General features: G+C 37.5%; 1 protein-coding gene across 2 annotated transcripts in view; it reads right to left on the minus strand.

Annotated features, from left to right (window-relative positions):
- The window catches only part of ANKRD31 (ankyrin repeat domain 31), a 64,560-nt gene extending 38,904 nt beyond the window's left edge, over positions 1-25,656 (minus strand). The window contains exons 1-12 of one of the 2 annotated variants that reach the window (XM_038124991.1): positions 25,108-25,656; positions 24,302-24,357; positions 22,507-22,601; positions 19,173-19,219; positions 18,461-18,555; positions 17,367-17,407; positions 13,354-14,016; positions 9,956-10,095; positions 9,404-9,531; positions 6,142-6,321; positions 3,104-3,246; positions 556-700 (exon numbers count right to left, since the gene is read on the minus strand). In XM_038124991.1, the coding sequence (XP_037980919.1) occupies positions 556-700; positions 3,104-3,246; positions 6,142-6,321; positions 9,404-9,531; positions 9,956-10,095; positions 13,354-14,016; positions 17,367-17,407; positions 18,461-18,555; positions 19,173-19,219; positions 22,507-22,601; positions 24,302-24,357; positions 25,108-25,289 (1,915 nt within the window). In that variant the 5' untranslated portion in view covers positions 25,290-25,656. The remainder of the gene's footprint in view (positions 1-555; positions 701-3,103; positions 3,247-6,141; positions 6,322-9,403; positions 9,532-9,955; positions 10,096-13,353; positions 14,017-17,366; positions 17,408-18,460; positions 18,556-19,172; positions 19,220-22,506; positions 22,602-24,301; positions 24,358-25,107) is intronic. The other variant, XM_038124992.1, reaches the window with a different exon arrangement.
- Positions 25,657-25,849: the final 193 nt, after the last annotated feature.

Here is a 25,849-nt window from a genome sequence, read left to right on the forward strand (position 1 = left end):
TCACAATTGCACAAGTTCCCAAGAATGTACAAGACCCAACTCCCTCCTTAGCCAATCACTAGCTCTAATCTAACTTTTTCCTTACAAACTCACTAGCTGTTACCTACAGTAATATTTTCCTGTACCCAGCCCTATCAGCAATTAAGGCTTGGCAACCCTTAAGTTCTAGATCTAATAGTAGCTTCCCATTTTTTTCTCTTATGGATCCTTCAAAATTCAGACTTCATGCCACTTTAAAATGAAATTGTATCTCTAAACCATCTCTCATCCATCAGCAAGTCAAGCAATGCTGCATCTTCCATTTAGATAGATAACTATTGTGTTCCACATCCTTGTTTCAAATTTAAAGGTAACTCCAGCCCAAGAAAGAGCTGGACATTTACACTTTGTCAATGTACAGCAACTGTGGAGGGTAAGGAGTGCTCACTGTTAACTCAAGGCATCAGACAATGAAGGCCACACAGGTACTAGCAGTAATTAAGGAAATATAATTCAACAGATATTCTAAATTTCTCCATTTAGCAGTGATGCTATGTCAGAGTAATTCTTTCCTACCTGCTACTGAGTATCTTCTGGATTTTGCCACATAACTTCTAAGAAGTTTCATCATAGATGGGTCAGAAGCTTCTTCTAAAGCACACCTTCCCATCTGATTTTTTAATAAGGGATCAGCTCCATACCAAAGTAGTAAGTTTGCCATCTAGAAAAATAAGTTTTTCAGATAATTTCTTTTCTGGTAGTATTTTTCAGAATCCTTATACAGGCTTCTCTCTTTTATACTTGACAATACGAGCAACTAAAATCAAATCTCTCTTTATTTTACTTCATACACACCAAGCATTCCCCTAGATGCATTATTATCCTATAGTTCTATTATTTTCATAAATTGTTCCAGTTATTAACCTGAATCCATTAAAACAAGGTCTCTCAAAATACAGGGTAGGATTTATCCTCCCATAGCTCTTAATTGGCAGAAAATAACAGGGTGATTTTAGGGTTCAAGTCAGCTTACCCATCTAGGATATCTACTTTAGGAGAAAATAAACTGTGCTCTAGATGTGTCTATTGTGACTCCCGTGACTGCAAGGGAAGTTTTGACAGCTATTTCTGATGTACAACATACATCTGCTCAAACAAAACACATTCAGATGGTCTTGCTAACAACGTTATGATTTTTGTACAAATATAAAGCCTGAATCTATTGTTACTCAAGAAATTACCACTAGCAAAATGTTCCATCAACCTTTGCAAAGCACTTTTTTAAGACATGGGAAATTTACAGCCTGATTATTTCATTTCTATGGGTAACTGCAATCTTATTCCAGCATTAGTGTGATTTTACTCGTACCTCTATATTTATTTCTCCAGCATTGGTTATCATTTCAGACTAAACTTGACTCATATCCTTCACCTGCGTGTTCAAGTCCCTTTTTACTTCTAACCAGATTGCTAATGAGAAAATTGTTAATGATGTTTTCCTAACTCATACATTCTCCTAACAAGAGAGGAAAATAAAAAGGGTTCAGCTGACAACAAAAGCCTTTTTCAGTTTCATAATTGTCCCAAGTCTTTAGATTTTTTTCAACCAGTAACACTGAGAACATTTCTTCCATAAACGGGATCATTGAAAGCATCACCATATGGGTGCTCTCCCCTTTAACTTGACCACTAGAAAATCTTCTCTATGCTTACCATTTTTTCTGAAATAAATTGATTTTGCATATCGCAAGTATAGAAAATGATAAAGTAGTCAAAAGTTGTGTTTCCAATCCACAGTAACAACCTCACACAGAGAAGATAGCTTTGAAAAACACAGTTACAAATACCATGTTACTGAAAGTCATATTACTGAATCACTATCACTCCTTTGTTGCTAGTCAAAAAACAACAAAATAGAATGTGACAGAACAGTACAGTAAGACAATTTTACTGCTACTGAGTAAACAGAGCAATGAGTAAATACAGCAGCACCATGTAGTACCATTTCTTCTGCATATACCAGCTTACATAACTTTTACTCAGCTCTGAGCTGAATGATTTTGGTGTGCCTCAAGTGATCTAGTTGAGATACGTGTTCTTCCAGTATCACCCAAGTTTCTGGCCCCTAAGTATTATTTGCACAGATGCATAGTCCTTCATCCACAACCATGGGTATCTTAGGTACTGTCACAAAACTCAGAAATATTTCACGAACCTGGAACAGCCTGTGATGCACAAGCTGCAATTTATTCTTGGGGCTCTCAAGTCTCAGAAAAAATTATTTACCAGAAATCCACCTTTCCTCTTTGCTCCAGGGAGACTTTTCCAGGAGAAACAAAGTAAGTCTCATCGCAGTTGTGAAAAAGACCAAATGTTCAGGAACAACTTTTAGCCATACCCCAAAAAACCCTTTAAAATCTGGAAATCAGTAAGAATTAGGCAGCATATATGCAGGTTTATAGAAAAAAACTGTCAGCAAATAAAAGGGACACACAGAACTCCTACACAAACTTGGTCCACCCTAGAAACATGCACAGACAGGTGGAGGTGACCATTACCAGACTGAAAGAGAATCTGCAATTCAGACACAGGCTTATGAAAACATTGCATTTGGCAAGACATTTTACCATTAAATCAAACTGACTATTCAGTTAGTGTTCAGTTTAAGACCCTAAAAAATATAAGGCTGTCTTCATGATCCTCCATATTCTGTGTTAACACATGGGTGTGCATGATTGTGATGACCTGCCATATATCCATGACTCCTAAATCATGAAAAAAAAAGTCATTAATAGTCCAGAATACTGCTCAAATCAGAAGTTACTCTGCAGGGTGATTACAAAATTGTGAATGAAGTAGTATTAAACAGTAGCAATCTACTCCTCAGTAGTACAACCATTGTCTGAAATAGTTAGAAAAATTTTCTCCTTTTGGACAAATCTTGCTAAGCATGGAGTGCTTTGAATAGAAACCAGGCAGAGAGGACTTGAACGCTTCTGAATTTACCTATAATCTAAAAAGATTGTACAAAAACATATGACCTGTACAAAAACATGTGACCTTCTGGACTCAACAATAATAACTTCTATTCCTAAATCACACTCTTTGTTCAATTCAGATATACCTCATAATGGCCTTCCTTAACTGCATCTTGCAAGGGTGTTATTTGTTCCTTTTGCATAGCATTAACGTCAGCTCCTGCTTTCAAAAGCAGATTTGCTATGCCATAAAAGCCTTCCACACTTGCTATATGTAGCGCAGTCAAGCCTACAAAAAAAAAACACGCACATCACATTCGGCTGAAAAAAATTCTAGAAAATCATGTCACTTTTAGGTTGTCTTTCTGATGATGACTTCACAGAGTCTCTTGAAATGGTAAAAACTAATGCGTTCCAGTAAGATGTATGAAGAAATGTTTATGAGAATGTCACAAGGGTTGGCAGATCTCATGCTTTTGGTAAAATTTGCACCTACTGAGGAAGTAGATGCTGCTGTAACAACATTAAGTTTTAGATTTGATAGTTCTGTTATGAAAGGAGAGAATAAAAATTATTCATCCCATATTTTAGTAACTTCTCCTGGAATAAAACATATATGCCATTTTAAGGACAAGGTAATTTTTCACTGCACTCTTTTATTTACATGACTATGCTGAAGAGGGTAAGTAAGAAACAAGTGACAAAATAAAGACATTAATTATTTAATACCAAACAAAAATGTTTGTAAGACCATCCAAGAATTGTTCAAGTGTTCAAATAAATGAAAAATCCCTAGTAAAATTCCATATTCATGCCCAAGTATATGGAAAAAACCCAAGATATCACATGAATTCTACCCTATGAAGGAGCTGTCTAGCAAAAATATGGAATGTAAGTCTTTCAACTGGATTTAGCATAACCATGCATCAGGTCCTTAAACATGCACGGTGAGAGACATAAGGAAAACACACAGAGGATTTTCCACATCCTGACTTCCAGCTCTGAAACCAACATGCCCTCCACAAGATCGCTTTGATGGATAGTCAATCTTCAACAATTTTCTATTACTAGAAGTTTGTCAAGGCCTAATTCACATACTAAATATGTATATTAATAAAACTTAGTAAGATTGTTTCAGTCCCATTAAGCAAAATTATCTTAATTTCACTAGAGAGAAACTCTCAAGGCTCTTTTACACACAACCCAACCCTGAATATTGTATATTCCTAGTAACCAGGTTTGTTATGAAATCTATCAAAGAGATAATAAAAATTTGCTTTTAGGGGAATGTACTAATTTCTCCCTCAGTAAAAAGTATCCTTTACCTGATCTAATAATAAGACCTGGAAAAACTGAAATTGCCACACATTCAATTAATTATCACTAGAGATTAGCAACATGAGTCTGCAAGGACACTGTGCATGCTCCAAATCAAGAAGAAACACAAGTTTCAGTGTAATTGCTTCTCAGATCCCTCAGGACACTGTGAATCAAGACTCAAATTAGAGCACAAGACAGTATCTTTAATATGCTGGCCATATCCTACATGCTGATGTCCAGGAAATAAAAGGAGAAAAAAAACCCAAAACAAAACAAATAACACAAGATCCCAAAAACTCAGTAAGGTACTGAAGCAGAGTACCATAGCATAGGAAAAAATACTAGGCTAAGATATGGATAAGCACTGGGGGGAAGCTTTAAAGAAGGAGAACAGACACAGAGGCAGAATATAATATTCAGAACAATGACCCAAAGAAACCAAGATGAAAGTGTGTGCCAAAATGACACAAGTCTGTTAAGTCTTTCTGATTACACCTGCCTCACTGAAAACAAAAGAAGCAAAAGAAGCAGGGCCAGGTAAACCTCTTATCTCTTCAAGGAGTACAACTAAAAGATATTTTGTGCAGCTCTGCTACTTTTGCACCAAAAGAATCAGCAGCGAGAATCTGGGGGATGAAAAAATAGTGGCCTAGCAAAATACACAAAGGCAGAAAAAGGAAGTGGCTGCAACCCCATAATCTAGAACCACTGCACTTTAGTACACTTACCTACTGTGGCTGCAGCTGAACCCACACTATCAGCACTTCTCAGCTGTCAACACAGGGCTTTGAACCCCACCAAGAAAATATTTTCTCCCCTGTCTCCAGCACATGTTAGTACATACTACAAGTCACTCCGTTAGCTCAAAGGCCTCTGCTGTAGAAGTCTGAGATTTGCTGCTGACCCAATATATCTCTCAATATATTCCGGAACACAGAGAATTTCAACCTCAATTCTGGTCCATTACCTGCCTGCATTATGCAATAGCCTGTAACTGCAGAATGTGTTTTTTTTCTTTACCACAGGACAGTTGTGAAATCCTAGCTGCTAGCACAATATGGAAAGACCGTAAGAATGAAGTTTTCTAGCAGAAGAGACAGCTGTCTGAAACAATTTTCTTTTTCTGTTACAGAATTTTTTCAGAGACTAATGGATGAGACTGGGAAGTGCAGATTAGGAACAGTCTTATATTTGAAACAACCAAGTAATAATTAAGGTGTAGTGAAGTCTTTGACACGGAGTAACATTCAAAAAAGCTGGATAAGGCAAATTGCTTGCATCATAACATTAACACATGGCTGCTCTTTGTCAAGATTTTTTCCTGCCCAAGACAAAGAAAAAATGGAAAACACCAAGTAATCACAACTTTAAAAATTCAAAGCCGTGCTCAACTTCACTCAAGATGTAAAGGGTGAAACCAAAGTTCCTGAAAAATTTAACAGGAAAATTGTATCTTGACGTCTCAAGTTGGCCCCTGAAATGGACAAAAAAATACCCCCAACTTTAAGACCTATGAAGGTGATTATTTAATCAACTGTATTTAATGACTGTTTTGTGACAAGCATGCATGGAATCATTGAACTAAGGCACCTAATAAACCTAGTAAACCTAATTGCATCACTTTGTAACTTTTTCAAGTGCTTAACTTCTCCCTCAAAATTTTCTTTTCTTGTATGCTTTTATCACTAGATCTACATGTTTTCCCATGAACAAGCACCAAGTTAAACCAATAAAAAATTAATAATCAGTTGACCAGTTACAAGTTCACAGTCTTTTACACTTCACAAACTCATAATATACACTTTTATCAGTTATAGACAGGTACTTGTACTGAAAATAATATTTTAGTACAATTGCAACTTACCAGCATAATCCTGAGCATTTACATTTCCACCGGCTTTTATTATCCTACGTACAAGATTTATGTCTTGGTGAGTAACAGCTCTATGTAGTAAGTTCTCACCATACATATTCCTCCTGTGGATTTTTGAAAGTGAAAGGGGGCAAGTTGGATTTACAGAATTCCTACCAAAGGCTTCTCGTCCTGAAAAATAATGTGAGAGATCTGTTGAACAGAGAAGTATCTTTTCTCTCTTATCTTGGCTTCACTCCATATCACAGCTGGTAAATAAGCTTCCAGAAAAAAACAAATGTTCAATCAATCTAGTAAAAAAAGAAAATGTCAAAAAAAAATCACCAATTGAATAATAAGGCCATTTAATAAAAGATGTCATAGTGAATTTCGTAACAAAACTCCAACTGAAATTAAACACACAGAAATAAGAGTATGTAGAAGTGTCTGAACTTCAGACTTTTTCCTTTCTAATGACATTTTTGCAAGGTGCATTGCTTCCCAATGAATAATAAAATCACTATTCTGCATTCAAATCATAATAAGGTGGCCATTTCAATAACTAGTAAGTTATTCAATAAATTAACTTTCCTTAAAAGTAAAATTTATCCACCATTCTTCTTTATTAATCTATCTTTCAAAACCTCTGCTTTGTGAGCAAGTATTTACACTAGGATTGAGATTAGCTTCCTCAGGTTATCTTTTCTCATTGCTTCACAACCAGCTCAGTCATTTCTGCAATGACTGAAAGGTGAATATGAGGTCTAAATGTAAAAAAGTAAAATTTAAGAGAGACTGCTTTTAATGTTTAGTTTAGTTTTTAACAAAACAAACACTATCTCCCATTATGCAGTCACAACATTTTTCAGCTTGGCTTAAATTATTTGCAATACTCAGATGAGCTGCTCTGCACTTCACCAGCACTGCCATTCCAACATCCCTTAAAACTGTAGGGAAGAGCATCCTGGCTGCTGCCTCTGATGAAAAACAAGGAGGGAAGAAAGAAGGGAAGAAAGACCAGGAGAATTGTTTGAAGATAAACATAGGGCAGGCCTAGGCCACTAATTCATCTACTTATAAAAACTCCTAGGAGTTTTTATACATTGCTCCTCTTCACAAGCTGTAGCATGTGTGCCTAAAGAACCTAGAAATGAAAAAAACAAACTTTCAAGGCAGTATTAGTATGGGAGATAATATAAAGGCTGGTCTTTATTAGAAGCCTCCAGGGGCAGATATGGAAAATGCACATCTCCACATGGGATGAATACAGTTTTGTAAGTTTATCAAATTAACGTAACTGACAAAAATCCTCAATTGGAGACATAAATGATGAGGTAATTCCCCTCCAGTTCAACCCTTTTCTGAATCTTCCCACCTCAGACAGGAACTAAACTTTGTTTATGAAAAAGTGTCTCAAAGAGTTGGTTTCAACCTTGGTTCCCAGGAAGAACCAAGATAGGATAGGGGCATTAGACCCCAGCCTGGAGCCTTTGGAATGTGTTTTGTCTTTCTGCCTATCACGGTAGGAAAAGGTAGGGAAAAGTAATGGGACTACTACAAATACAATAATGGGCTACAGAGCTACATATATATGTGTAAAGAATATAGAGACTACATAAAAGCAAAAAAGGCAATAATCAATTTGGCATCACCAGAAATAGACCTTAAAACCCATAGTTCTTCTAGAGCTGTAACTCACACAGCCTGATGTTTTGTGCACTGTGATACTCTGTGAGTTTGGACTAATTCCAAACATTCTGAAATTCTTGACTCTGAGTAATTTTTAGAATCTAACAGATAGGGGTTTCCCTCAGCTGAGAACACAGTCCCTCTCTGCTGTCCAGCCTTGTAAAACGTCAATCATTTAAGACAAGCAGTCACCAGCGAAAGCTGGTCTAAACCAGCCAAGCACTTCAGGAAGGATTAAACTGCACAGACATAAACAGAATTATGTGCAGTTTTATGTTACACTTTACCTCATTAAAATCTTCCTTGAAGGGATCTATTTCCCATTATTTCCACTTCCCTTCCCTACAGCTTTCCATGCGCCTGACCTTGTGCAAAACAAGCGACACATGCAGACCCAAACCAAAACTTATTATGGGGCAGTTTTTAGAGCGAATTACCAAACAAAGATGACTCATGGGCTCTTAAAAATTCTGATGTGAAAGGGAGGTAACCTTGCTACATTGCTTTACCATGAAGCTACCTCTAAAGACAGTACAACTCCTTCTGTAGAAACCATGCTAAAGAATCAGTAACTTTTTTATTGAGTGGAAAATAGCAAGTTGATTTGAAACAGATGAGCAGTTAGTCATTCAACTTTAAATCTCATCAAAATGGTGCTTCCACTGTGAATAATTAAAGTCCTGCAAAAGAGAATTAAATCCTGTTAACTGGAGGTGGACTTCTTCATGTTTATTAAGATCTGTAACACAGCTGTTGAAACTCAAATACTTACAAACTTTGTAAGATGTTTAAATGATTGTAAGTAAATGGAAAAACCCTATCTGAGTGGACTCAAACAAACAAAAAAAACCCCAATACCAACCAAAAACAAACAAACAAACAAACAAACAAAACCACCAAAAAAAAAACCCCAACAGATAAGACGTAATCATAAAGGTGCTGGAATGAACACTTAAGTGAGGAAATTCTTTATTCTCCCACAAAATTCCTCTGCAAGGTCAAGAACTTCTCTGCACATACTTTCAAAGGATGAAAAATAGCAATCTGTCGCTCCAACAAAGAATATTACAAATAAAAATACTTCATAAGAGTGCTCTGTGGTAGTAAAGGGCCTATAATCCTGTAGACAGGGTAACAACAGCAGGCATTTGAAACAGAATAAACTGTTTTGTATAGGTCAATTTTGGAGAAGGGCACTGCTCTGACTATGATTTTGCACACAGAACACTACATGGCAGAAGGATAAACAACTGTAGCTCAGGATCTACCTTTTCACTCTGCATAAAAACAATTATCTTCTCCTTTTCAGTACACACCATGTTTTTTCATATAAAATACTAATAAAAATGGCTTTCTGAAAAACATCTCATGATTCTTATGCAAACAAGTTATCTGTAAGTTTGCTGATATAAGGGTTTACAAAAGAAGGGAAATTATCGATAACTTTAATTATTAAAATGAATATTTATACCATATTTTTAAAAGAAAACCATGCCACAGTATATTGGAAAAATTGTGAATTATATTTGATTCATTATAGTTGTTCAAATAATAATCTGTATGATAAAAACATAGAGTATCTTACTCCGTTTGTTGTCAATTCTCTTGCTTCTTCTCCTCTGATTAGCTTCTGCATACTCGTTCAGAATTATTTCTTGCCATATGATGGTTTCTAGATCCTGCTTGTCTTCAGAAGGAGATTTCTGAATTTTACTGACAAGAGATTTGCTTAGAATCAACAAAAATAATCTCTATATAAATCAATATTTACAGTAGAGCTAAGAATATGAGTACATTTTATTTCAAAAGGAACTCTGTAATAGCAGGCTAACTTAGGTAGTACTGAATAAGGAGTAAACTAGGAGAGAAACTAACTCTCAGGTCTTTAAATAAAGGGTAAAAATCTTTCTCTTTGATAATTTACAGTCATTCAAATGACAAATGAGTACTCCACATGCATCGTATCTATTCCATTAACATATTGAAAATAATTTAAGAATTATTATGCATAAATTTCTCAAAATGGTTGGCTTTGTTTCTTTTTATACTGCCACTGTGAGCCATTCCTGCCATTTCTTCTAGTATTTGGTAATGAGAGGAAACAATCTCTGTAGTTTCCTGAGGAGGTCTCACTTACCTTGATGCTGTTTGGGCTGTTTCTGCACATGCTGCTGGCTCCACTGAATAGGAATGTCCCTCACCAGTTTGTTTTTCACAAAAGGTGGCATCCAAGCAATCTGACATTACTTCTTCCTCTCTCTGTTGACCACCAACAGGCTGTGACAAAAAAAAATAATTTTAGAAGCAACTGGTAGATATGAAGTTAAAACAAAGGCTCTATATAAAAGAGCTCCAAGAACACTCTTTTTTAAATTGTATGCCCACACAGAATTGAGGGGTTGCTTGAGTGAATAACTGGAATTCTAAAGGTACGAAAAACAGAGGCTGCCACACAAGAGGCAATCCTGAAGTAGTATGCCATGCAATGTGTTCCTGGCAGAATTAACCAAGAGAATTAGGCTACTCAGAGTCACAACTTAAAATATAAATCTAGGCTGGATGACAGCAAACAAAAGTTGTTCTATCTGAAAGTTACTTGACTGGACATTTGAAATGACAACAGATTAATTTCAGTTTCCTATGGACATGAGTTCCTGTCCTAAAAAAATAAGATAATGCTTGAGATGTCTTAAAATAGCCCATACTACCTCACTGCTGCCTAAAAATTTACACAAGGTGAGATCCATGTTTCACCTTTTGTTCAGCTCCCAGCTGAGCAGTTATTTCTAAAGATATACCATCCCTGAGCTACAGCCACTACAGCTGAGATTCACTTCACTTATCTTCAACCTTCTAAAAGCCAGGCATGTAGATGACACTAAGCATCCTCACACTCCACGACTTGTAAAGGGGAAGAGCTACTCTGAGATAACAACAGATTCACCTCATCCCAAGCTGTGCAAAGAGGAACCTAAATGATTCACATATATCAGAGACTTAACTCTATTCCCACTCTAGACAGGTCACCACATGGCAGTTAATTGGAGTTGCTTGAGTTTATTCACTGTTTTAGCTATGTGACTGTGACATGCTGCTATGTATCACTCAAGTCCTGAAACCTGGGTTTAATTAGTTTATTACATACTTGAGTAATGTTGAAAGCTTTTAGGACACACCCTCAGCACACATGCATAGAAATTCCTTCACAATGATGAAGGAGAACTGGTTAGTCCTTTCTTGCGATACAAACACAAACTGAGAATGCACTGATTTATTTTTTTTAATTGACATATTTAGCAGAGAGGTTACTAAAGAGAGGAACTGCCTTCTCAGAAGTGGTCCCTCTGGGTGAAGAGATAATGCATGTTAACATGGGGTCTGGGGTCATTTAGCCTGAAGAAAAGGAGTCTCAGCAGTGCCTCTATCGCTCTCCACAGCTGCTTGAGATGAGTTTGTAGTGAGGTGAGGGCTGGTCTCTTCTTCCAGGTAAAAAGCAATAGGACAAGGGGAAGTGGCTGGTTCTTTTGCCAGAGAAGGCTTAGATTGAGTATGAGGAAAACTTAGCTCACTGGAAGTGTGGCTAGGCCCTGGAACAGACCGACTAGGGAAGCAGTGGAATCACCATCCCTGGAAATGCTCAAAAGACAGGTGGATGTGGCATTTGGGGACACAGCTTAGAGGTAAACACAGTGGTTCAGGTTTGGACAATTGGACTTGATGATCCCAAAGGTCTTTCCCAACCTTATGGTTGTATGGCAGCTGGGGAAAGTCAAATATATTACCTTAGAAAAATATCATAGTTGTACTTTCCATGGATCCACATCTGAGATGGGAGCAGGGTTAGAAAAGGAGAAGAAAACATTTCAAAGAAAAAAAACCCCATGCTTGCTTTATAAGAGACCATATACTAAAATATCTGGCATAGCCAGCATCCTGATTGCATCTACAAGTTAGTATGAGTACAGACTATCCTCCTTTGGATACTTGTTTCACCACAAGAATATTCTGAAGAAAGAAGGGTGAGAAAAGACCATGGTGAACAGTACACTGTTAAAATTCAATAGTTACTAAAAAATTAACTGGTTTGTTGTTTGTTTTTTTTTTTTTTCTAGTAATTTACCACCTTACCTTCTGCCTTTAAGAACACCAGACAACGACACAAATAAAAGCTAAGGTTGATTGCTGTTTGATAAGAGGGTAGAGATTTCCATTTCCACAAGACTCTGCTTCTCAATTTTAACTGCAATTTTGAGTAAATCTAGACATTAATCTTCACACAGCTGTGCTATAAATTTCAGAAATCAGTATCTCTCAGAAAGAGCTTTGTAAAGTGCTATAGTTCTGAGACAACTGGCCTACAGACCTTTCAGAACCTTGAAATTAGCCATCTTTGTGGCACATTTAATGTTCCACATTTACGTCCTGATATATTCAGTTAATACTACCAGTAAAAGACAGAATTAACTCATAGTTTTTGGAGGCTTTATGCCATTGTGGTTTGTATAACTACCATAAATAGCCAGCTTTACATGACTGATCACAGATTTGCAGCTCCAGATTATATCAATATTTGCAATTGATTTGCAGCTGCAGATTATATCAATACCCTACAGAGCACAGAATCAGGCTGCAGGTTTACAAGAGATGCGTAATATACTCTGCGGCATAAATCTTTGTCTCCTATCTGTCCTTCTCTTTCCCTGACTATAATCTAAACAGGAAGAAACTATGGCTTTCCTTTCATGCTCCTCTCCATATTTTTGCATTGGTGTTACTGAATAGAAACGACATGTTACAGAACACCTTCACAGCACAAGAAGCAACAGGAAGGATCACATGCTGTATCCATACATACTGGTTTCTTCAGGGAAAGACAGGAACATAAACACATGCCACAGTTTTTCAGTATATCTTGCATAGGCAGAACTAAGCACAATAAATACATTTCTAAATACATGTGTAAAAAATCCCCACTAAATTATTTTCCTATAGGAAAGACATAGCTGTAATCTATTTTGTAATACTTGCAAGGCATTTGCATTTACAGCAGCGAGAACTATGACAAAAGAAAACAGCACACTACTGCTTGTATCATAAACAGAACAGGATACAGTAGGAACCTGGAGATGGAATTGGCTGGTATATACCAGTATGCTACAATGAAATAACAGAATAGCATTTTGGAGAGAACATGAGACACAGAACATGTACAGGCAGTCCAGGAGTTTCTGAAAAACCCAGGCTGATTCTAGGTTTCCACATCAGTGAATAAATTAACTTCACTAGGATTTCCCATCCCAGCAAGCTTAGTTATTTTCATAACATGGATACAACCAAGCAGGAAATACAGTACTTCTAAAACAGCAGGAAATACAGGACTTCTAAAACAAAAACAACTGAAATTACTTAAACATGCAAATTACTGATGCTAGTTTATTCTTTATTAAGACTCCCATCTTCAAGAAATTTGGCTACTTCATATAATATTTTATGATAAATATAAAATTTCAGATATTAATTAAACTGTGGTTATACTTGCTCATTTGTTGTGCCCTGCAAGTTAGATCCTGTGGAGGCATTTTTTTCTTCCACCTGTATTGCAGCAAGTCGAGGCTCCATCCCGTTCGTTATTTGTGTATAGTCATCATCTATCTGCAGAATGCTGGTTTCTGAATTTAGCTGCTCTTCCTTGGCATTGAGCTGTCTCTCATTTGGCACTACAGGAATGGCAGCTTGTACCATTGATCCTGACAAGGCATTCAGAGACGCCGCAAGCTCTACTGGCAGAGCATCATTGCTCTCAGCTGCTGATGGATCGACAGAACAGGCGTGACCCTGACACTCTAACTTGTCCGGCAATGGGTTTTTAACTGTAAGACTCTCAGAATCACCAGGGTATCCCAACAAATCACTGATGTCAACTTCACTAGTCTCTATATTCTGTTCAGTGAATACATCCATCAAAATCTTCCCTGGGGATGACAGTGAAAGATCTGTATCATTATTAAGGGAATGCTCTTTTACTGTGTTATCTGTGTCAGTAATGGTCAGGCAGGTTCTGTGGCAATTATCTAAAACATGTGGAAATGTATCTTCTGGCGTCTGCTCCTCTTGAACTGTCATTATGTCTTCCACAGGATGATGTATACAGAGGCTTACTTCTGGACAGCAATCTTTATTACTTAATTTTCGTGATACCTAAAAATTAAATTGAAAAAGCTTACAAAAAAGAACGGAGCAACTCTTACTAAAAAGCATTTAACTAAAATTCACTTTAGAAGTCATCTCTCTCTATACATACATGTTATTATGAACTTTTGCAAAATCTAGTAAAAAGCCTTCCTTTACACAATATATTAACAAGAGTTAGACTCAGAGCTCAGCTTCAAAAGAACTTTCAGCTTCAGCTGTTCAATTCTATAGCAGTGAAAATCCAGGGCAAAAGAGACTACATCTGTTTTAGTCAAAGATATTATGTTATTACCAATGGCAACAGCAAATAACCTGAGGGTGTTACAAGGCTTTAAAAGAAAGTCATCAAAAATTTCTGATGAAACAGAACACAGAAATAATGAAAGTAAACATATTCACAATAACTTTTTGATTATATGTTTATGAGGATCCAATACAGGTATCGAGGATTTGTGTCTCACAAACTTCAGTTCAAAACCTTAGGATTTTGAGAAGTTTGTAAGGTGTGGTTTCCACACTGAGTACAGAGCACAAAATCAAAACCGTTCTTGGAAAAGTAGTACTGTTGTTTTCCTAATCACTTTGAGCTACATTCAACAGAAGCACCCATTCTTACAAGAAGAAATTGCTTTTCTAATTTTTCCCTTATCCCTGTTTTAAATGCTCTGCAGAAAAAAGATATGATGCCTTGAGAGACCTAAACCAGATTTTTTTTCTACCTAACATTTCTAAATAATAGTGCTCATACTTAGTAATACTGGAAGAAAATCTTTTTCGATGCATTTTTGGAATCTTGCTGCCAGCAAGTGGCAATACCAGGCAATGCAAGAAACCTTTAACCACTGGTGACATGATTTAGATAAAGCTCACACACTACAAGGCAATAAGGGCAGAAATCTGACTGCACACACTCAGGTTCAGTTTGCAAGCTAGTATAAATCCTTGCTTCTTTCTTAAGAAGTTATTCCCCTGCCAGCTGTTTCCTATCTTTTACAAGTGCATCAAATTGTTTCTAAGTACTGATTACTTCTTACTTTGCTTTATTGAATTACACTTTATTTTTACACCACTTCTCTAATTCATCCAGACTTTAAACAACTGGGGAAAAAGAAAACTTCACTAGTGATAATTTTCTCTACTTGAAGAACTATGGCATAAACAGCATGATATGTATTACAAATTTCCCAAGAAAAAGGCTCGATGTGCATGTTGAAGATTGAGTGAAATTCTGCAAGACTCTAAAATCCCCAAAGTCAACTGAAATTCAACCCTTAAATTTGACATGTTCACAAAACTCCAGACACAGTAGTCCAGGTGGGGTCTCACAAGAGCAGAGCAGAGGTTCCACCAGGATTCCAAAGTCCTTCTCTGGCAGAGCTATTTTCCTGCCAGCTAGTCCCCGGCTGTATTGGTGCCTGAGGTTTTTTCTCCCCAGATGCAGAAATTTGCATTTCCCCTTGATGAATTTCATGAGATTCCTCTCCTACAAGTTTTGCCATCTTTTCAGGTCCCTTTGAATGACAACACAACTGTCTGGTCTATCAGTCATTTCTCCCAGTACCATCTCTGAACTTGCTGAGGGTACTGCGTGTTCCATTTTCCAGGCCACTAATGAAGACATTGAACAGTAGTGGCCCCACTAATGACAGACCAACCACAACAGAAATCAGTGCTGCTACATCATCAAAACCAAGAAAACTCAGCAAGACTAATTACGAGGTATCAGAATTCTATGCACAAATGATAATTTATAGATTTTATATTTTCAAGGATACACAAAACTAAACTATTCAGTGACTCATTGCTGGTTGTTAAGGTGTCTGTCCTGACCTTGCTTGAAATCAATACATGGAAGCCTGTGACGGTCATTGGTTCATCTCACTAAAGATCCCTGTGCAGAAATCAGACCTTGCTAGGGCCAACATCAGCCAATATCCAAAAAGTAAAATCCACTGTAGTGATTTTTTTTTTGTTAGATTATTTCCAGCCTTCTTACTCCAGGCTCCTAAAATATCTTCTCTGGAGATACTCCCAATGCATTCAATCTGCTTATTCTCCAGAGGTTATTAATAACAGGCAATCTCTGTTTCAAGGCATTTAGAATTTGTTTTTTGGGACTAACCCTGTGCGATGAGAATGTTTCATTTAATAAACTTATAGTTTTATATTAACAGCTCTGTATTTTTCAGAAAAGAATATTCTTAGAGATTTCATTTTTTCCTCTTTGTTCTGAGATGGAATATTTTACCCTGTCATCACTCATATTTGCTGGAAGACATGAGCAATAAGGACAGTAGAAATGAACAGCATTTTACTCTGATAAGGACAGTAGAATAGAACAGCACAGCCTTGGAGAACTAGATTAAGGATGTAACTTAGGCAAACAGAAGCCATACTAAATGCAAACAGGATGCTAGCTCAGTTCTGCAAGCCTGACGAAGCAGAGGTTATGCAAAACAATGATACTGAGCTTACTCAAAAGTAGGGGTCAAGGAACAGGCACCTATAAAGGACATGGGACGTTGAAAATGCCCAAAGAAGACCCCAAAGAAGCATACAAGGATTTCTGATAAGGGGTGCAGCTATGTAAATGAAGTAATAGATGTACATCAAGTAAGGGGGGATAGCTAATGAATGTGGGATTGGTGTGTATGATAAACACTGTTCAGCGGACGCTCGGGCACTCAATGGAGTGAAGGATCCTCCAAGTGACCACTGCTGCAGTAAAGAATGACTGCTCTCAAATACTCACAACTGTGTTAGAAAGTTACCATCTGGCCAATTTTGGTATCAATACTGGTCTCAAATCTGCCTTCGGTGAATTCTACCAAGAACTGCTTTTCCCCTGACAAAAACCTCAAAAAGAATCCTTGAAAAATGCCAAGTAAAACTGATTTACATAGAACCCTAACTTTTTATGGGTAGGTATAAATCAGTGGGACTAGGTGATACAGTCATAATGATATGACATCTGCATTAAGCATAGTCTTTCACAGCAGAAACTCTGCTACCTATTTCTGACCACAAGTAAGACTCTCCCAAACAAAAGGACAGTTACAGATAACCTCTTTCTCCTCAGAGACCTTCCAAATGCACTGCGTGTCCCATAGCTTTCACTGGTGGGGAACATCTTAAGCTACTAAGTGTCTTCATTACTTTAGCTTAAGTAACAGCCCTTAGAGATTCTGTCTCATGAGGACGTCCTTCTCACCTCACTTTCACTGCCATGCTTCTACCCTTGCAAACTGCAAGCTTAGCAACTACAGTTCTTACCGAAAAATCAGAAAATAAAGCTTAGGTTTAAAGTTGTTTTCAATGTGCTCAGTGTCAGTGCAAACAGCTATGTGTTTGCTTACCTTTTCTTCTGCATCCTGTTGAAATTCATTCAATTTGATATCTAAATTTAGGAGAATAGAAAAATATTGCAGTTTTACTTTCCACTTCTGAAAGTTCTTACCATCTCTTAAAAAAATGGCATAATTTCCTAATTAAGGCTTAAGTTTCAAACTTTAAAAATTACTATAGTCAGGTTCCCCTAAGGGCAACTAACAATAAAATCTCTGGTTAGGCTCTGTAGTCACCAAACAACACGCCAGAACTATTTTGAAGAAGATAGTTTCCACACTGAAGAAATATGACAATATTTTGTCACATTTCTTCACTGTAGTTTAGAGTCCTGTGTTTCCAAAGACTACCAGCAGATGGAATTGCCACCCATTTCACATGACAAGACCTAGCCTCTGCCCTTGCTAACTACAGTGCAGTTAGACAATACTGCTAAAACAATCCAACACCTTACTGCCTCTGGACAGTGATCATCCCAAACCTCCTGATCTCATCACCTCATTTCAACATTCATGTGACTCCCTGGCAATTTCCTAATCAGAAATAAAGTGAATGTTTTTTCTATTTGATTACCAAAAATAAACTCAAGTGGAAGAGAGCAAAACAGATGGGTTAGTCCTGCACTTTTGGGAACACTGAAGAATGGAAGTACAACTTAAGTAGCAGCACATGCCACACAGACCTGAGGAACAGCTGCATTTTTGTTTCTCTTTTCTTACAGATGCCTCTGATTCTTGGGTATGTTAGAAAGAAGCGAGTAGGAACCCTCCATGACTTTTTTACCTTACGCATCTATAAGGTATTTAAGCACTATGTGGCCTGTAACCCTTGCCAGAAAACTCCACAGCAATGAAATAATTTTAAACTGGATACATACTACTGGCTTGAGAATATAGTTATTTCTTCCAACAATCCTAACACAATACTTATAAAAACAGAACTTGCAGTCCACAACTATAAAAACTGAACAACTGTTGTAAAAAACATGTATAGTCAGATACTGTATAAACTTACATGGATACTCCCCTTCAGCTTATCAAATTATCTTCTCAAATTATTTTGCCACAGCTGGAGCAACTACTAGTTTTGTACAAATACAACATACCTACAGAATTATTTTGCTGTTCTTCTGCTGCAGAATTTAATGAAAAGCGAGGCTTAGAAATATTTTCAGTAGATGGTGAATGGTTTATCCAATCCCTAGGATTAAATGAACAATAAAAAAATCTTAAAGAATTGTAATCTGCTCATCTTAGGAACATTTTTACAGTACTTTGAATTGGCTGCTACCTGTGGAAACAGCTGCAGTTATTTTAGAGGCATACTTTTCTTTACATGGACATGCAATAAATAAAGACTTCCGGATTTCCTATGTGGAGCTAGCAATGTTTTACACATTTGTTGTCTAAGTGAAAAAAAAATGCCCTTTTCTATTCTTTATTACTTCTTTCTATATTTCTGTTTTAAATCTATCTTATACTGAAAACTTTCCACAGCTTCCAGGAACAAAAAGCCTAATATTATTTACTACAAGCTTTTATTTGTCTAATGGCTTTCCCCAAGTTCCGTTATTCTTGTTAGTTATGTTCTTAAACCATTTAAGATAGTATCATCAACAAAAATAAATCCAAGTACAGCTTGATCCATATTGGCCAATGAACTACTGCTGACATAAATACAGATCCTTCACTAAGCAAACAAGAAAACCATTTCTCAATAGAACACTGGGAATAAAATAATGTACAAACGGAAGTATATCAAGATTATTTGATTACATTATGCCTGACTGGAATTCTCATGTGATGTACTATACTCACTTCAGTAGGGATTGAGACTGCTCAGATGTGTATGCCTCTTGAAGTACCTGAAAGAAGAAAAAACAAGTCAGTAAGTACTTAATTGTTTATTTTCTCAGTTTTATTGCAGGCTTATCTTCTTCCTTCTGTAATTTAGTTGGGAAATGGAATTCTTAGATCCAATTATTACATACATTACTACTAAGCTACAAAAGCATTCCGCTTAAACTTTTTTTTTACTTGTACTATTTGACAAAAATGTTGAAAACCAAATCAAGATTACAGAAGAAAACATTCACCCACAAGGAAAACAAACTGTTGCAAGAAAGATACAATTGCTCCAAACTTAAGACGTTTTATACATCAAAGGACCAAAACACAAGGTATTTTAATTTCAACTCACATTTTCAGTCTTTCTTTGATAATTTTTTTTCATTAAATAAGACAGGGTGCTGTTCCAAAGACTGTGATGTTTAGTATACTGTACTCGATATCTCTATAAATATTGCATTTAAGGAACTTCAAGACTTGCATATCAGCCAGTTCTGAGCGGCAGGGCTGCCACGAACCCAACATAGGAAAGAGCAGGTGGGTAAGGAGAGCACTGATGTCACAGCAGGAGCCAAATTCCAACTCCTTACTACAAAGACCTTGGATCTTTTCTTCGTACCTTTGCCAATAATGCAGAGATCTCCCTCAGTATGAAAAAAGGAGCCTTTATACACAGTCTAAGGCAAACTAGACTAGGAATTATTAAGACAGTCAAGTGAACTGAAGAATGGTTCTCTTACCATTTAGCTAAGATTGGGTATTACTAATGGACTATGCATACACTGGCTGCAATTTTAAACAAATCTTTGACTTACAGTGGACAACATTAACAGCACTAGACGCCTCTAAGAACACCTTGGTGTGGACACTAAGTGACAGCTTCTCTGGCTTACACAAGGTACTAGCCACACAGCAAGAACAAACAACTTAACAACAACTGCTTCAAGAGCAGGACATAAAAATTTTCCAGTAGCAAGGACTGCTAAAAGGCTCCCTGGAACAGAACATATTCTTTAGTCTGTGCAACGATTATTGACTGATGTAATTCCAAAACATGGCAATGAGATAGTTCACAGAAAGTTATTTATTTTGTTTAAATAGGCCCTTCAGGCGAGTCAGCCTGAATATTTATACAGAACATTATCCAGAGATCAAGCAAGGTCAGGATAACATCAGAGCAGCTACTAACTGGCCAACATTGCTCAGAGAGGTGCTTTAAAACATCAGCAAACTACCACTACAACTCAGATGAAGACGCAGTTTTGTCTGCTAAAAAATTAGTTTCTAAGCAAAATCAGTGTATTGGTCATTGGCTGAGAAATCTTCTCAAACCATATACACTATAAAAACTGTATTTCTGGCCACTGACTGAAGCACTGGGAACAGTCTTTCATCCTATCCTCACTTTTGGTGAAGAAATTCCTGCAAAATCTCAGTATTTTTTCTCACTTGAAGACTTATTTGTATATGAGGGGACTCTGGGTGTTTCCAAAAAAAAGACTAATGCTTAAAAGTTGTTAGGTGTTACCTAAAAACTCTTGGAGCACTTCACCAAACAGTGTAAGAAAAAAATATATGAAAAAGAGGAAAGCACAAACCTAAAATTATTATATCTGTCTGAACAAGCTGTAGAATACCATGTTAAGAGCTAATGAAAATGGCTTGTTGAAAAGAACCTGGATCCTAAAAAATCTCCATATATGTCTACTGCATCTCTGGTAAATGAAAATTCTTAATTACAATTTTTCACATGACAGAATCAAAGACAGGACTGCATATCATAAGTCTCCCACAACCCATCTGAAGTACCAAGAAAGCTAAGACTCTCTGAAACAACTGGAACAGATGTTACTTTTCCTAAAAACATTCACAGCCATTTACTCTGCATGAACCTCATATCACATCACATGCTGTATTCATACATTATCATTTCTGAGGACAAACTAGAAGGAAAGCTTCTATAATTGCACATTCCATGTTGGCTCTTGAAGTGGTTGAAGAGCCACATTGCTGCAATGTACACATGTGGGTATCAAAGACAAGAGGCCAAGACCACTGCTCATAGTATCTGGCAAAAACTTAAAATTTTAAACTGTCCCCAACCTGTGCATGACCAAGCCACCAGTGTATTGCTACACAGGTTTCACCAAAACAAAAAATACTAAGAATTACCCAAACTATTTGGTGAAAAGTACTAGGTTTCTTTACTTTTCTGACTTTTTCTTTAGTGGACTGGGCATTTGTCCTTAGACTTGGGAATGGCTAATCTGGTGAGAACCAGGAAGCCAAAGGCTAGGGTTAAGAAGCAGCTACTCAGATCATCTCCCAGAGGGGAAAGGGAAAGAGCAAATGTGCACTTCTCTCATTCCCTTCATCCTTAGAAAATCATGATAAACTTCAGTCAAGACAACCCTCAGACATGCAAGGAGCAATGTAAAGTTATGAAGAAAAATTTTTGAAATAAAAGCATCTTTTGGATTTTGTTCACTGTTTCTCGCACTGTCAATTGAGACAAATTTATTTGCAATTCTAGAATGAGCTGTAAAACATTCACTTCAGTAGAAAGCATGTCTTTTTTCAATGTACCTTTTGTCATCTAGGAAGCAGTCTAGCTCTTTTTAGAAAAGCTCTCTATTACCAGAATAAGGATATACAGACTGCAGGCTTTGGACAGGTGAATCCAGGCTAAAGACAGTGTAACAGTCACAGTTAAAAGCAGAGAACCTGTTTGTCTCTAATTGTTTAATGACCCTGCCATATGCAGGTGGAAAGTTAATTGCTCAACTGAATATATATTTATGGGCTAGCTACCAACCATGGTAAATACATTAAAAGGTAGGCTAATTAGCAGATTAGGGAACCCAGAATTATCCATAAAGTAAAATAATTACTCCATCATCATACAAGCAGACATTTTATTCTGCATTTTGGATTATTATCTCTTTCCTTTTGAAAGAAGCAATTGATCAATCATTGGATCACAGCCAATCTCATAATAAGCAACCCAGGGTGTATTCTAGCACAGTCAACCCAGATGACTACCCTTCAGCTCCTGAAAGGAACATATTAAAAAGTCTGCGCTCCACAACTTGTTGGCTTGTTACCCAAATTTGTTACCCAAATTTAAAAGGTTATAATCTCATTAAATACCACAGAAGACACTTTGATACATTCCTGCAGACTATGTGCTACATGGGTGACAAGATGAAGTTCAATTCAGCTGTAAACCACCAGACCTCCTCAAGGGGATGCCGAGTGGGTTTATCAATAATTAATAATTAGATATGCTTAGAGAAGACATTACCATTGGTGGACTTACTGGGTTTATCTGTTCTGCCTTATGATAATATGTGTGGTCACCAAATTTCTGTACAAAACAGATTTCTGGAGAAAAAGTTCCTAGAAAAAACAAACAAACAAAAAAATCCTTGGTAATTAGTTTTGATTTTTATTTTTTTCTTAATTTCTATAACTTTTTAAAATTTTATTTGATTTTAATTTAATTCCATAACTTTTTACATAACTCAGTAACTGAGTTACATGCATCAAAGCTTCTGATATGCAATGGATTTGACTGGCTATATAGTCTATCACACTAGATTTTGAATCTACATGAATGAAATAGAAATTAATAAAACAAGCCAGCAGTGGAAATTTACTTCACTTAGTCTTCCAGGACCATCCCTGATTTTGCATTGGAGATTAGGTCTTTCCTATTATTTTTTTAAACTAATTATTGTAATTTTGGTAACCTGTCTGACCCATATGACTAAAATATACTTCTACTCCTAGATGGCATCATTTCTTTAATGACTATACAAATGAAGACCTTCTCTCAAAAAAAAATTTAAAAAGACCTTGGACGCCATGCTTGAAAAGTAAGATGTTGTTATTGACACTAATAAAACCCTAATCAAATTAACATTTATACTGTGTATCTCATCACCAAATTACTAGCACACAAGTATGCACAAAACTGTGAATTATTAAATTCTAATTAAAACTTTCTAAATATAATATGAAGCACACAGAATGCTAAAATATCACAATCTATTACAATTGCAGAGACAAAAACTCTCCACTCAACTGTCAGACAAATGCCCACTCCACAGATCGAACACAGTCAAACAGACATGCCCCATGTATACTGAACGTTGCAATGATTTAATTCCACTGGACAACCACAGGGAAGTTCAAAATGGGATGATGCTGCTCTCCTCACTCAAGATTATTAAGCAACTATAAAAGGTTCAGCATTAGGAAATCACAGCCATTGGAACGTCTGCAGATTTCAATGGACTGAAGGTAAGATTTGTATTAACTCAGGGCAGGTTGATAAAAAATTATGGCTCACTCAGATCTTCAAACTGGCAAAAAGATAAACACAACCAAATCCGGAAGAACACCACGTGTCACTTAAAGTATTCCCAGTCTGAAATATAACAGAAATAAAACCTATAGGATACAAGTCAAATGGAACATATAAAAATGTCAAGGAAGTAATATGAAACTATTATGTAACTAAAACATGCTTGGCCATGTAAGCCTGCTCAACAGGAGTTATTAGGGAATATTTTAAGATCTTAAATGAGTGTGCATTCCTTCATGCTGAAAGTATTTAATCATACACTAAACATAATGCACTGAAATATCCCTACTCAAACTCTTCATTTTAAAGAGAACAAATATACCCCTATTACTGGGGTTTTAAAAATACCATAAGCAGCTAGAGCTACATACAACTAACGCATACAAAATGGGTTTATTTTATTCTGCACAAACACATACACAAAAATACACATATGCAAATAAAACTGATATCTCTATACATAGCTCGAACTCTTCCCAAACCAGGGATTCTCAGTCACAGTGCGCAGGAAGAACAGAGAGAACTCAAGAGCAAACCCGATCAAATATTTAAAATATGCTGAACAATCTTTTAAAATGTGAGCTACAATTAGGAATAAAATCCAAGAGCACACAGTTCCTAAACATGAACTTCATGCAACACCCAACTTTAAACATGGACTCAAGCAAAATCCAAAGCAACAGTTGAAGGAAAAAACCCAACAAAGACTTTAAAAAGTAGACTGTCCTACCTTTATTAATACTTATCTCAGTTGTTAAGGCAATATCCTTGTTAAGAAAAGCCAACCTTTGCAAAATAAATAAAACAAAACATCGTTAAGGAGCTTTAAGCATTACAGTCCTATAAACTCAGAGGGCATCAGAAAGCACGCATCCCAGCCTCTGCTGTGGGGACACGCCTAGAAGAACGCCGACACAAACAGCAAAAAAACCAAAACAAACTCAAGGCATGTAATGTGATTTTTCTGCATAGAAAACCATAACTAGGGAGGCACCTCGCTGCTTTAAGTATTTCCAAGAACTACCGTGCCACAAAGCCGTCATAAAGATCTGCGTATGGTTTCAAATCCTTGCTATATCTTAAAGGATTCAAGAGATTATGTCATGAAAATTACATCAAGGCAAAGTTGCAGGGAAATAGAATTAGCACGAATTGTATTTAATAGTGTTTATTTTCTCCGAGTTGTTTTCTGGGACATTTCACTTCCTCTGACTAAAATGTTACTAAAATGGTGGGTCTGAGGACATAAGCTCTGAGGCAACAAGGTGTGTGATAACAGAGCTATTTACAGAGCTAAGAAATGCTGGGTCCAGGAGCATATAAAACGGCTCTGAACAGAGCGAAGAAAACAACAAAACAAGAGAAAAGAGATGAGTAAGGGAGGGAAGGGAGGGGAGGGGAGGGGACGGGGAGGGAAGGGAGGGAGAGGATGGGAGAGGAGATTCTCATCTCGGGAGCTGCCCCCTCAGCCGCCGCCGCCCTCACGCAGGCAGGTGGGCAGGTGGGCAGGTGCCGCTCCCAGCCACACCGCATTACCACCTCCTCCTACGGAACTCCTCTTCCTCCACATCGCTCTCCGTCACAGAGCCCTCTACGACAGTCTCGTCGCTGTCCGTGTCGCTGTTGCCGCCGCTCCCGCAGCGCTCCATGGTGCAGCCGCTCCGCTTCCCCGGCGCCTCCTCGGGCAGCCGCCATCCCCCCTCGGCGGCGGCCGCCATCTTGTGGCCGGGCCTCGCTGCCCCTCGGGTGGCGCCGGGCTCGCAGCGCTCGCCGGAGCCACGGAGTCGCAGCAAACACCGTGCCGGGTGTGATCGTTTCTCCGAGTGTGTGCGCTTCTGACGTTGGCATCTCAAGAGTCAGAAACGGTCATCTGCCCAGACAGTTACCGAGAGTGAGAAGGGGGTTGTGAAACAGTGTCTTATCAGTGAAAAAGGCCAGACAGCCTCAAAGGGGGGGACCCGGAAGTACTGAAGGCTTACTTGGGCTTTGACTGCATAGTCTGGGGTCTTAGAATCATAGAATGTTAAGGAGTTGGAAGGGACCTTAAAATTCATCTAGGCTCAAGACCCTCTGCCATGGACAAGGACACGTCCCACTAGGCCAGGTTGCTCAGGGCCTTGTCCAACCCAGCTTTGAATGCAGCCAGCATCGGAGCATCCACAGCCTCCCTGGGCAACCTGTCCCAATGTCTCACCACCCTCACAGGAACTCTTTTTCCAAGTATCTAACCTAAAATCCCCTTCCGTCAATTTGTACCAATTGCTCCTTGTCCTATACT

This window comes from Motacilla alba, chromosome Z, assembly GCF_015832195.1.
Source record: "Motacilla alba alba isolate MOTALB_02 chromosome Z, Motacilla_alba_V1.0_pri, whole genome shotgun sequence".
NCBI lineage: Eukaryota > Metazoa > Chordata > Aves > Passeriformes > Motacillidae > Motacilla > Motacilla alba.